The following is a 12,340-nucleotide window of genomic DNA, read 5'->3' on the forward strand; positions in this document are numbered from 1 at the left end:
AGAAAATCAGAATTGCTTTGTATTAGACTCTGCTTAGATGACAAGGTAGTGGGACAAATCAATATTCAAGCAAAACTGCTATTAACGTCCAGACATAACCTCTTAAGAAAAAGAATATTGATGACACTTGTTCTAGAAAGATGACATCATATGGGAATCATTGAGAGTGCACAAGCAAGAGGTTCTGGCTGTAAATCTCTGGCATCTTCATGCAAACATCATTACTGACAAAGCATTTTAGATGTGAGCCTTACAAAAAAAAAAAACCTTTTAAAAAAAGTCAATGAAATTATTTGAAGAAACACAATCATGAAAATAACTTCAGGTGTGCAATAATGGGGAGGATAAACCGGGGGTTTCAGAACAATCTCAATATAGGACTCTACTACTTGACAGAAATAGTATTAGAAAAAATATTCTGTTCTGCCCTTTTTTGCCATTGTTTTCTACTAGAACAGCCAATCACCTCTCTTTTCCCAGTGGTACCATTACTATTTATTTCCTTCAGACTATTTTTGCCTTTTTTTCTTGCCTACTAGTCTTGCTTGAAATATTCTGTTTTCCACATAGCTCCTCTTTCCCCTATATATCAATGAACATTAAATCTGTCCGTACTCCCACTCTCATGACAGACTCTCAGTACTAGCAGACTTTTTCTACAGCTGATACCAAAATTCCTCCTTTCTTACTTCTATCCTTCCTCTCCTCTGCACAAATCTAAATTTAAGTAATTTTATGCACTAATAACTACTGCATTGAGCTTAAAATGTTGCAGGATGTCCCTCTGAGCAAGACCTAAGCAGAATAATTCTTCAAGGAAAGCTCTTGCAATCATCCTTGCTCATTTCTTTGGGGGCAGTGGAATTCATTTTTCCCCTGAATGAGCATGAGCTGCTTGTCTAAACAGTGGGAATCCCCTGAGAAGGATGGAATAGAATATGTAGGCATGTGATCTCAGAGTCTCGTAGAAAAAAAGCAGCACATGGTAAGAATTAACTAACTGCTGAATCTCAGAAACTTACTGTGCATTCAGAATTATCATCCTTTGGGGATATTTTTAATCTCCCAAAGGCATTTTTTCTTGGGTAATTAAACACTAAAATATCTTCAAGCCTGAAGTTTTTAAATCTAGTTCTCTAGAAAACATGATTCATTTCAAGCAACATAAGGAGCTGCAGAAGTTCTCTGCCCTGTGTTACCATAAGTATGAGTGCTTGAACATAAATCTCAAAGGCTTTAGTCTCTTCACTTAACTCCTGCTCACTTCTTTACTTTGGAACACAGGGGGCAACCTGTAGTTCATGCCTAGCCATGAAAAAGGATTCCTGCCTTGCTTATTGAGGATCAAAATGTCTTATAAATTTTCTGCATAAAACAAACTCTCTTCACAATGACATAGGAGTCCCACAAAAGTGCTTTGAAAGATGTAAGTCCACATGACAAACAAGAAGGAATGTGTATGCTAATGGCAGCAGGGATTGTAACAGCAACAGCTCAGCCGACCCAAACATATGCACAGAGGGGAGAGCAGCTCTTCAGCTGAAGAAAGTGCAGAAAACGAGTCAGAGGAAGCATCAGAAAGCACAGTGCAGCTGGAACAAAGCTGTCCCCCAGCCCCTCTACTCCAACAGCCTGCTCTGTGCCAGCAAGGGCACAGTGCCACCAGAAGGGCCATGTGCTCTGGTGAACTCTCCTTTCTTCTTGCCTGACAGCCACAAGTTGCTTTTTAAATGCTGGCGAGCTGAAGGAAGGGCTTGGTGGACTCTGACCTTGTCAGGCTCATGTTAAACACAGACTGTCGAGTGAAGAAAGCAGAGATCCAAGCATTCACCATAAACCAGGTGTGAAGATATCAGCTTTATTGCTCCTAAGTGCTGAACATTGCTCCCGTGAACAGCAGGCAGGCAATCTTGCAGGGCAAACCTTTGCCCACAGGATGCAATCTAGCAATCTCCTGGTTGAACATTTGTGACACACTTCACTGCTTGTTTGGGGAAGGAGAACCTGGCTCCAGTGTAAACACAGCATTCTATATCATGGGCACACTATACATGTCTGACAGGCTGCCTCCAGAGAAGTGCTGCTCACTCCTCATGAGCAGCCAAATAGAGCCTGTTATCAAAAGCAATGACCACAACCATTTAGCACCATCACTTCCTGTACTAAGTGACCCTTCTATTAATACTTTCTCTGTGAATCTTCTATCCAAGCCCCAACATCTCCTCCATCCTCCACTCTGGAAGCCAGAGCCCAGAGCTGACCAGCTGCCAGTGAGGTCTCAGTGCTCACCGTGCCCCTTGGTGACTGCACAGCTGCTGCTGGAATAAAACAGCGGCTGCAGCTGCTGCTGCTCTCTGCTCCAAGGTCAGGCCAGGAAAAGTGGGTGCTCCTGCAGCCAGCTCAGCCCAGGTGGCTGCAGTCTGATGTGTTCCCAGGAAACCTGCTTTCTTTTCCTGGCTTCATTGGCTGCAGTCTGATGTGTTCCCAGAAGACCTGCTTTCTTTTCCTGGCTTCATTCCCATCCTTGGGAAAATGACTTTGACTTCCTCTTTTCTCCCCCACCCTTTATCTATCTTTTGTGATCAGACCATGATTTTTTACCTCGAGTTTATAATTTGGTTTTCTTTAGTTTGGAAATAAAAAAATACCTTAAGTAGGGTAGGAGCATTTTGAAGAGGCAGGGAAGGAAAAGAAGAGGGGTGGAAAGAGAAAGTACTCTGCTGTCAGTAACAAAGTTTGTTGGGAAAGTGGAGCAGTACAGATAAATTATCACTGCCTGGGGCAGAGGTGAGAGAGATAACTGGTACAGTATGAAGTAAAGGTGGAAGTGTTAGTGGCTGGTGAGATTATGAAGTTGCCTAATGGGTGCCATGATGGGAGGCATTTGCATTTAGGTATTAATGTGCAAACCATGCACATTAAAACACATCCTGTGTTTGTTATCACTGAGGCCTCAGTTGAAAAATATCTCCCTCTAAACACTTTGCAAGCTGCAGTAGTGGAGAAGATGCTGGAGAACAGGGTGACAGCTCCCTGGCTGTGTGGCTTTGGGAAGTCAGAGTTCAGCAGCTTGGCATGAACATGTGGCAAACAGGAAACTGCAGCCAAGAAAATACCCTCATAACTGCTTAGGAGATGCTGCAGCTTCTCCTGCCAACCAGTTCCTGCTTCTCTGGAGGCACCCAAGTGACCCCTGACTCCAGAGGCTCCCAGCCAGGCACTAGGAGGGATTGCAGTAGAGCTGCCTGGCACAGGGATACTCAGGCCCAGCCCTGGAGCAGCAGCTGGGCACCCCTGATTTACACAGCTGGCTTCTTTACAAAGGCACCACTGGACACAGAAAAACCTGCTTTGGGATTCGTGTTTCTGTAAAAGTTATAATAAAATCTGTATCTGCAAGATAAGTTAACAGTGAACAAAACACTTCCCAGGTTCCCTCTTAATCCATGAAAATCCAACTTTTCTTGAGCCTTCCTGTGCAAAACTGTTCACTCACTCTCCCAGATGTCATGTACACTGCAGTATAGAGACACTACATTAAACATTTTGACATCACCTATAATTGTGTCTACTGGCTCAGACACCTTCAGCACTTTTTTTTTTCCCTGACATCTTTAGTACTTCACAAGTGTTGGAAAATAACTCATGATTTTCATACCCATCTGTGCTCTCCAAAGGAGTCCAGAAAGCAGCCAAATAATTCCGTGATTTTATTTTTCAGCCATTTGTGAGACTTTTTCCTTTTGATTTCCTACTGCTCAGCACAGCCAGCCACTGGCTACTTCACACAATAAGATCTGAGCAGAGCCTTGGGTAGCACTTGAACCAGTCTGTTGAGCAGTTTTATTTACTCCTCAGAGCCCCAGTGATCTCAGTGGCACATTTTTGCCACCACTTCTTTGCAGTACACTACAGTGGACAGCTGCTCACTATTTGCATATTCTGGCAAAATCACAGAATATTCTGAGTTAGAAGAAACCCACAAGGATCATCAAGTCCATCTTTTAAGTGAATGGCCCACACAAGGATCAAAATCCACAACCTTGTCATAATTAGCACCAGATGTGTTTTTTCCCCCTTAAATAAAGAAGCAGAGAAGAATACCATGGATAAAACTAATTTTTATCTTCCAATACTTAAATTTCACACATTTTTGGCAGATCACTAGCCCTCTGGCATTTGCTTTTACTTTGCATGGCATTAATTTTTCAGCATTTTTAAAGCTTTGGCTTTCTGGTAGCTTTCTTCTTTCCTGGCAGTATTAATATTATATATTGATTTACCTGTTGAAACATATAGTCCCTGCTGTCCTTATATTTGGATGTCAAAGTTATTTAGCTACCACTTCATTTGACCAGTGCTTGCTTTTGATGGAGCTGCTTGGAGCAGTAGTCTATCATTTCAATCTCATTTTCCAACACCACTAAAACAGTTTTGCAATTACAGCTGTACCAGCATTAAAAGCTTCTGCTAAAACAGCTGTTATGAGACTGCACCCTAAACCACTGCACGGCCCAAGTGGAACACAGGGTTGAATCACAGGCCACACTCGAGTAAACTAGAATCATTCCTTTCTTATTCCAAAATGCAGCTAGAAAGTAAGCAGGGGGAAAGTGATTAAAATTATAAACAAGTTGCAGCACTGCTGGTTAAGTTAACCATACAAAAACAAGAACTGGCACAAGCTCCAGTAGCCAGACATAAAGGCACAGTGCTTAGAGCTCTGCGAGTTGATACCTTGCATTTCCCAACACCTTACCTTCAAAAAGGCATCGAATGGCTCGCTTTTTCTTTTTTTTAATCGGTAATTTCCCAAGTACCTATTTTAAGGGACACTCTGAAATACCAAGAGCATGCTCCAAACACCAGCAGGCTCGGGCCGAGGGATTTGGGGAAAGCAACTTTTTAGCTCGGAGCGTGTGTTAGCACCAGACAAGCCCACTCATCACTTGGTGACTTCTACTGCTCTTGGCAACAGCTGCCAGCAAGAGGGACAGGGAATCCCCCTCTGTCCAGATTCCCCGCTGTCCCCGCGCGTGGAACCAGAAGAGCAGCTCTGGACAAGGGCTGGGGTCGAGCAGCCTTTCGACACCGCCGGGGGCGAGAGGGCCGCGGGGCAGCCCCAGCCCCGTCCGCACCCACTGGCCCAGGCCGGGGGCGGCCGGCCCGCCGGCAAATCCCGCCAAATAAGGCGCTGGCGGGCGGCACGGAGGGAAGCGGGAGGGAAGCGGGCACCGAGCCCCGCCTCAGGCACGGCTCCCTCGTCCCTGCCCGCCGCGCCGCAGACGCCTCCCCGGCCCGCTTGACGAGAGCGGGGAGGAATGTGTTTCCGGGGCGGGTAAAGCGGAGCGCGGCCCTCCCCTCCCCCGCGGGCCGGGCTCCCGCAGCAGCTCGGAGCAGGCGGCGGCGGGCAGCCAGCGAGGAGCGAGCCCGGGCGTCCCGCCGCGCCCAGCCCAGCCCTGCCCAGCCCAGGACGCCGCCGCAGCAGCGAGCCGGGCGGGCCGGAGCGCGCCCGCTGCCCGGAGCCATGGCCAAGGTAACGGGAGGACGGGCGGGGGTCGCAGCCGGCCAGGAGCGGGATGAACGGTGCCCGCGGCCGCCCTGGGGCTCAGCGCCTCGGGCGGGCTCCGGCGGGCGGTGCGGGACTGCAAGCGCCGCTTCCCGCGCCGGGCGCCGCCGCCGCCCCGAGTGCGGGTCCCTCGGCGCTGGTCCCGGGCGGAGGAGGGGGCGCCGCCTCCCGCCGTGCCCGCCCGGCGCTGTGGGCGGGAAGGTGTCGGACCCAGCCTGTGGCTTCCTGTGGCGGCGGGCCGGCGGCCTCGGGCCTCCCCTGTCGCCGGGGCCGGCCGGGCCTTTGTCCGCTCGGGGCCGGCCCTGGCCCTACCAGCGGGTAGCGGCCAGCCCGGGCAGCGCCCCGAGCCCTCTTGTCCGAGAGGGACGGCACCCGTGCCGGTGCCGTGCCCTGTGCCCGCCGCCGCCTCTCGCTGGTGGTGCCCGAGACGGCGGCAGCACTCGGCTGGGAAAGTTTCGAGCGGCTTCCCGGGCGTGAGGGCGAGGACGGGCGGCCGGAGGGGGAAGGTTCCTTCTACGGGAAGCGGGCGCTGGAGTTACAGGAATGGGAACGAAAAGAGTGAGGCAGTGCAGGAACTTGAGTACTCCGGGTTTTGACCTGCACAGATCTGCAGAAAGCGAGCGCTGAGAGCGGGGTCTGTGCAGTTTGAATGACGGGATGGTCGCAGTGCAGCGTTTGGCTGCTCAATCCGTCCAAACTGGCTCTGAGCCTCTATAGCTTGATATGAACTTCTGTCGGGGTGGAGTGGGAATGTGAGGCCTCTGTGCCATGTCTCACATGGGGATTTCTGAAAAATCTTACAGCAGTAGCGCAGCGCTTTGTCTCCTCTTACTGCCTTCAGTTACTGGTGGTTGGAAGGGAACATGGAGCAATGGGAAATTCATTCTGACTCACTGTTCAGGCCCATGTCAGATGTCTTTATGTTATGGAATAAGTATCTGACTGCCTGCTAAACTCATTAGGTAGTCTTTGTGACTGTTTATGAAAAGCTGATCAGCGTTCATGTTTGCTTCTTCATTTGTCCTTGACAGAATACAGCAGTCCATTCATGCCAGCACATGTGCACATAGCTGTTGGGTGAAAAATGTTGATTTTTCTGGTAGATTTGCCATCGCTGCTACAGTCCTATTCATGCCAAGGTACACAAACTTTCAGGAGTAACGATTGTCTCCATTTACATTAGTGGAACCACTCACGGCTAATGCTACTTGTGTGCTAAAGTGTTGAAATTAAGCAGGACCCTACGTATGTGGAAAAAGATTTAAATAACTTGTACTCCTGGCACGCAGATCATGTAGTAGGTGATGGTAGCAGTGTGAGAAAAATTAGTTTTGAGAAATGAGGCAGCTTGGTAGCAGTGAGGGGATTTTGTTGTTCTTGGTTGTTTGTATGGGCCTTTTTAAAGTAGTATTATACTACTAGAAGGATGTAAATTAGACTAAATTAAGCAAGACTAAGAGAAAAGACATTCATTGTCCACATCCATCCCAGCGATGAAACCGACAAAACCGATGATTCATTCTCCTGTCACAAAAAATATTACTTGCCTCTGGGTAGTGATTAAGTAGCATTTTGCAAGCTTGCCTAAGGCTCTATTTATAAGGGTTGCAAAAACAGTAAGCCATTGGCAATAGATTGGCAAGACAAGGCAAGTTTAAGATGTGAACACCTTCAACTTTTGTCCTTTTCAAAGATGTCTCAGCTGAAAGGTGAAAAGCTGACAAGCATGCATAATCTTACCATAATCAAAATTGGAGCTGCTAAGTGCTGTATCTCTTTGCCAGCCACATGATAAATGAACCATATTTATTTCAAAATGAAATGTCAGCAGTTAAAACTCTGTTGTTCTCTGTGGGTGCAGCCAGGGAGCTCATTCTGCTGTCTCTGTTCAGGCATCTGATCTGTGCCATGTCCCCAGTAAGGCCCACCCTTGTGAAGGACTTCTTTGGAGGGATGCTTGTTTTTCTGAGAATGTGCATGAATTTCTGATGCGAGTGCAGAATTTTAGTGTCTTGTCTTGAGTATTTTAAATGACTCAAGTGGTTAGCCTTACGCCACTTCCTTTGGGAAGCGATTCCCAAAGCTGAAAAAAAACTGTCTGAGAACTTTTCCTGCTGTTCTTTCTTCCTGATTCATGATTTCATTCCTCTCTCTATACCTCTCATTGGGTAGCTCTGCTGTAGTTCAGATTTGAAAAAAGCTTGTTTGCTGTAGCAGTAGCTCAGGAAGTAGATAACTTGGGTGGCAGAAAGGTGAACTTGGGGAGAGCCGTGCACACATGGGGTGGGCACGTGCCGTGGTCTCCCTTGCCCTGAATACAATTCCCTTGCTGCTGCTGCTGCTATGAGTGCCCGTCAGTTGTTTGTAAATAGTTGTCATGCCTGCCTTTCCACCCAGTCTCGATTTAGTTGGGTGATGTGATGCACACTTCGCTTGTGGTTCTCCCAGCCTCTCATCAGTCTGCTGCAGGCTTCGTGCTTGGCTGTGGCTCTTGGTGCTGAAAAAGGTGCTGCAGCTGTGATTGCTCAACAGGCTGTGAAGTACTTTGTCTTATGGGACCCTTTTAGTAAGCAAAGGCTCTAGTTCTGCATCGGGCTCCCTTTCCTTCTAGTGGACAGCCATGCAGAGTCCCTGTTGTTCCTCTCCTGCACATGGTCCAGGAGCCTGGGTTTTCTTCAGTGTGGGCCTGCTCATGGTGCCTCCTGCAGCCTTTGCTGGTGTCCCCTGTCACTGCTGCACTGGATGTGTGACTGTGCTACTTTCTCTGGTAGTTTTCTTCAACATGGGGTAGGGAGTTGGTTTTGTAGAGGAAGCTTGCTGGCCATTGCTATACCTGACCTTCCTCTTCCTCCTCATTGCTTTCCAAGTGTGTCTTGTACCCCTTCCATGTAAGACAGACTGCTGTAATCAGTGAGGCATTGCTCAAGTGAAGTTAAATCAGTATTAATCACTAGCTTTAAGATTGCTTGTGCCACCTCACGAGGCACTTGGAAAAGACATTGATTAGATAGATCCAGAAAAAACAGAACCCATACTTAACCATAGCAGAGCCTATTCTGCCTCCTTTGGTTTTCTAGAATGTCAAGTGACTTATTTTTTCCAACTTTTTTTTTAGGATGGCCAATCCCATTGGCATCCTTTTAATTCTTGGGGGCTGCCATCAGCCCTCTGAGAGGGAATCCTTGTTGGGAGTGCCTTTTTTTCTTTTTTCCTTTGCCTTTTAAGCTGCTTCTATTGGTAGAGCTCATAAAGCAATTACATTTATTTAATCAATCTTAAAAATGTAATTAAGGCAATATGTAGTTAGATTTATTTTGGAATTGTCATTAAAAAGTACTTGCCAGTATGTGTACTATTCCCCCATGACTAGATTTTGAAGTCAGCTGCTATATTCTGTGCCTGGTAGAAAATTTCCAGTTTCCCAGCAGCAGAAAACTCAGAGTTCAGTCTGTGTTTTCCTGCCTCTCATTTCCCATCTGTCCTTATATTGCTGATTCTTCAAATTGTTTCACTTGCCTTGCTTTGAAGTCACTTTCTAATAGCAGCATTCTCACTGCCACTTCTACTCCAGGTTTCTCAGGCTTCTGTTCTGGTGTAGGTGTGACAGGGACATTTTTTAGACAAAAACATCTCAGACCTGTACATGAAAATAAGTTTTTGTTGTAGGAGAGAGTTAGCTGTTTTTTTCTGAAGAGGATGTTTGTTTGCTTTTCAAAAGGGAGGGAGTATCACAGATTTGAGAACAAATGAATAGATGAACAAATTCAGTTGCTCTGTCTCCTGGACAGATGCTGGCAATATCTGTGTGTGATTTAATGCTCCTTTTGTGTCAGAAAATTAAAATCTGTTGGATAGTTCTAATGCTGCTGACTATTGTCATTTATGGTGACAAATATGTTCTCCTTTTTACTGTGTAGTTCCTCCTTGCTCTGCGGTGTACTGCGTTGACAACTTTCTATAAAAGATGATGTTTCTTGTCATGTGGTAACCAGAGGGGACCACAATATTGACCAGAATCTGTCAGTTGTTGTGGTTATGGCGTTTCTGGGGTAGCCTACAAAGCCATTTTTGTGTTTACCCACAAATGGGAAGACATATTCTATTTCTTCTTCTTTTTTTTTTTTCCTAATTTGTCCTGTATAGGTGTGGTCCAATAACCTGAACTCCTAAAACTGTAAGTCAGAATAAATTTATGAGAAGACTTTTTCTCTGAACTTTTTTCTTTCCCAACATGTGGATTATTAGTGTAAGAACCAGTAAAAAGTATATATGGCTTCATTGTAAGGAATTGTTGTGTGCTTTAGCTGTGTGAGTTTCTAGCCCAATGTAAGACACATCTAAGCTTTCTAAGCAGCAATTGTTGGGAATGTTATGCCGGAAGTGAAGATTCTAACTTCTGTGAACGAAAGATGAGACACTAGGCACCTTGTTGTACATCACTAAATAATATGATTGCCTTTTTCACTACTAAAGATGCTCTCTTTAGCAGAATGTTGCTATTAAACATCCTGTATTTTTGTGATAACCACCTTCTATTATTTTTCTATTCTTAATCAGAGTGGTTAGTGGACTTCCTAGGCTATTGTATTTTCTCATTAATGGATTGGATATGTTCAGAAAGATGGTAATAAAATTTGCACTTAACCAAGCACATGGTAGGGGAATTAGCCTGATGAGACTATAATATTAATGTTTTCTTTCACAAAAGGTCATAGAATTCCTACTTGGACTCATCTTTGGGTATCACTGAGCAGAGGCTCTTTAATATTTTAGTGATTTTTTTTTTTTGTGCTCTATCTTTTTCACTTCTCTTTACAGTCAGATGCAAAATGGCTTATGAAACATGCTTTCTGTCTTGAAAGCAGTTTCATGTGTTTCATTTTTTTCTTTTTCAACTGCAGCAATGATATGCCATTAGTATTCTTGTGGTTTTATTAGAGGGGAAGTTTTGAGTAACAGAACTGAGTCTGGAATCTTAACTTTGTTGTTGCTCATAAGAGCTGAGAAGATACTGGTCTTTTTTTACCATTCTATTCATTTCTTTCTGTCACAGAAAAATATTTTGCAAATCTTTGTTAAATTAATGCAGTTCTCCCATTTTGTCAGCAAATCATTAGACTATAAAAGTCACTTTCTCAAAAATTCTAATCTGTAAGACCATGTTCAAGTGCAGATTCCTCTTTATAATGCTCATAAACTGCAACATATACAATACCTAATGCCAGAATTCCCTCCCTCAAATAATTGGCATCATATTTGTAGTTCTCCTATTTCTGCTCTGGGTTTTGTATGAGATCACATACTTAACTTAGTCCCAGCTTTCACTCACTTAGTTTTAACTTCTGCTCTTGGTACATTCTAGTGTAAAAGCAGGAAGGGCTATTGTTTGTATGAATTCTTGTTGTTTTAAGCTACAAATTTCTCTGTAGTATTTATACTACAAAGAAGTACCTGCATTTAATTTTCTATTATAACTATTAACAATATATTTTAAACTTTGTAGATGTACAAGTAAAAGCATTTTTGATGTGGAAGCTGAATGGAAAAAGAGAAATATTTCTTCTTTTCTCACGCTTTGTGGTAGAATGAAAAACAGTAATTATATATTGGGCTGAACCGAAACACTGAACTTACCCTCATTCAAAGATGACTGATTTATGGTTATTTAAAAGAGAAGAAAAATAATTGTGTCAGATTAATTTAGAAGGAGTCAGTATTTCACTTAGGAAATGGTGATGAGTCAAGGTGGCATCTTGGATATCAGTGCATACTTGGTCTCTGGAAAAAAAACTGAGACTGGGATGGGTAGTTTGGCATAACCTTGCCCTTGAAGTAAATATTGAAATAAGGATGTGTCCATTTGGAAAGGGGGATAAGCTGATATTCTGGTGTTTCCTAATTTTCTTTGGTGGAATTGTAGTTTAATGTGTCTTAACGTGTGATTACCTTGGGCAGTGGCACCAAGAGCCACATCTTCACCTTGTGCAGGAAGCTGCATCTGATCTGTCCTCATCGGCTCTGGGTCCTTGTAGGCTGGCAAGACCTGCTGGGAGTGATCTTCCACAAAGCAGAGGATGCTCTTCCAGTGAGCAGTGGGGGAACCAGAGCGTCCAGGGGCATCCTGAGGACCATAGGAGATCATTTGAAGGACCTGGCATTCCAGTAGCTTGGCCAGCATCCTCTACAAATTCAGCTGCTTAAGTATTAAATTGGCAACATCCAGCTCCACCTAGATCCTCAGCTGTCTGGTGTTCCAAATCTTGGATAAAGAGGTTTTGGATAAAGATGAGTACAACTAAAAGGAAGGCTTGTTTCTGAAGTGGAGATAAATATGAAAGAACGTCATCTTTTTGATGTTAAATCAAAGCACTCCCCCAGGTGTCAAAAGATGACACATTTTAGTAGTTGGTTATAAATAAATTTGGAATAAATTTTGTATCAGGATGACTTCTGATACTGCTGACACATCTTTGAGAATGGAGTGGCTGAAGGCTTTATGCTTGTCCAGTCAGCAAGTGAAATGCTCCCTCTTCTGTTAATGAAAAGGAGAAATGAGGAAATCTTTGCTGTTGCCATCCACAAGGTTGGCTAGGGTAAGCATGGTTGATGTGCTGCCAGTGAATTCTGGCTGGGCTTTTTTCTTATTACACTGATGTTTTATTTTCTTGTGTATTAGGAAATTAGTTTTAGTGGGCTTAGGATAAAGTCAATAATTACTTTCTCAGAGGTTCCTTCTGTGCTTTTGCAAGGTTGTATTTAGTGTGTGTTATT

At 44.7% G+C, this 12,340-nt stretch overlaps 1 protein-coding gene across 1 annotated transcript in view; it reads left to right on the forward strand.

Annotated features, from left to right (window-relative positions):
- Positions 1-5,323: 5,323 nt before the first annotated feature.
- ITGB1 (integrin subunit beta 1) overlaps positions 5,324-12,340 on the forward strand; it is a 46,478-nt gene continuing 39,461 nt past the window's right edge. The window contains exon 1 of the mRNA XM_071428690.1: positions 5,324-5,536. Within this exon, the coding sequence (XP_071284791.1) occupies positions 5,528-5,536 (9 nt within the window). The 5' untranslated portion in view covers positions 5,324-5,527. The remainder of the gene's footprint in view (positions 5,537-12,340) is intronic.

This window comes from Agelaius tricolor, unplaced genomic scaffold, assembly GCF_023055355.1.
Source record: "Agelaius tricolor isolate 1412-34295 unplaced genomic scaffold, bAgeTri1.0.p SCAF_6, whole genome shotgun sequence".
Taxonomy (NCBI): domain Eukaryota; kingdom Metazoa; phylum Chordata; class Aves; order Passeriformes; family Icteridae; genus Agelaius; species Agelaius tricolor.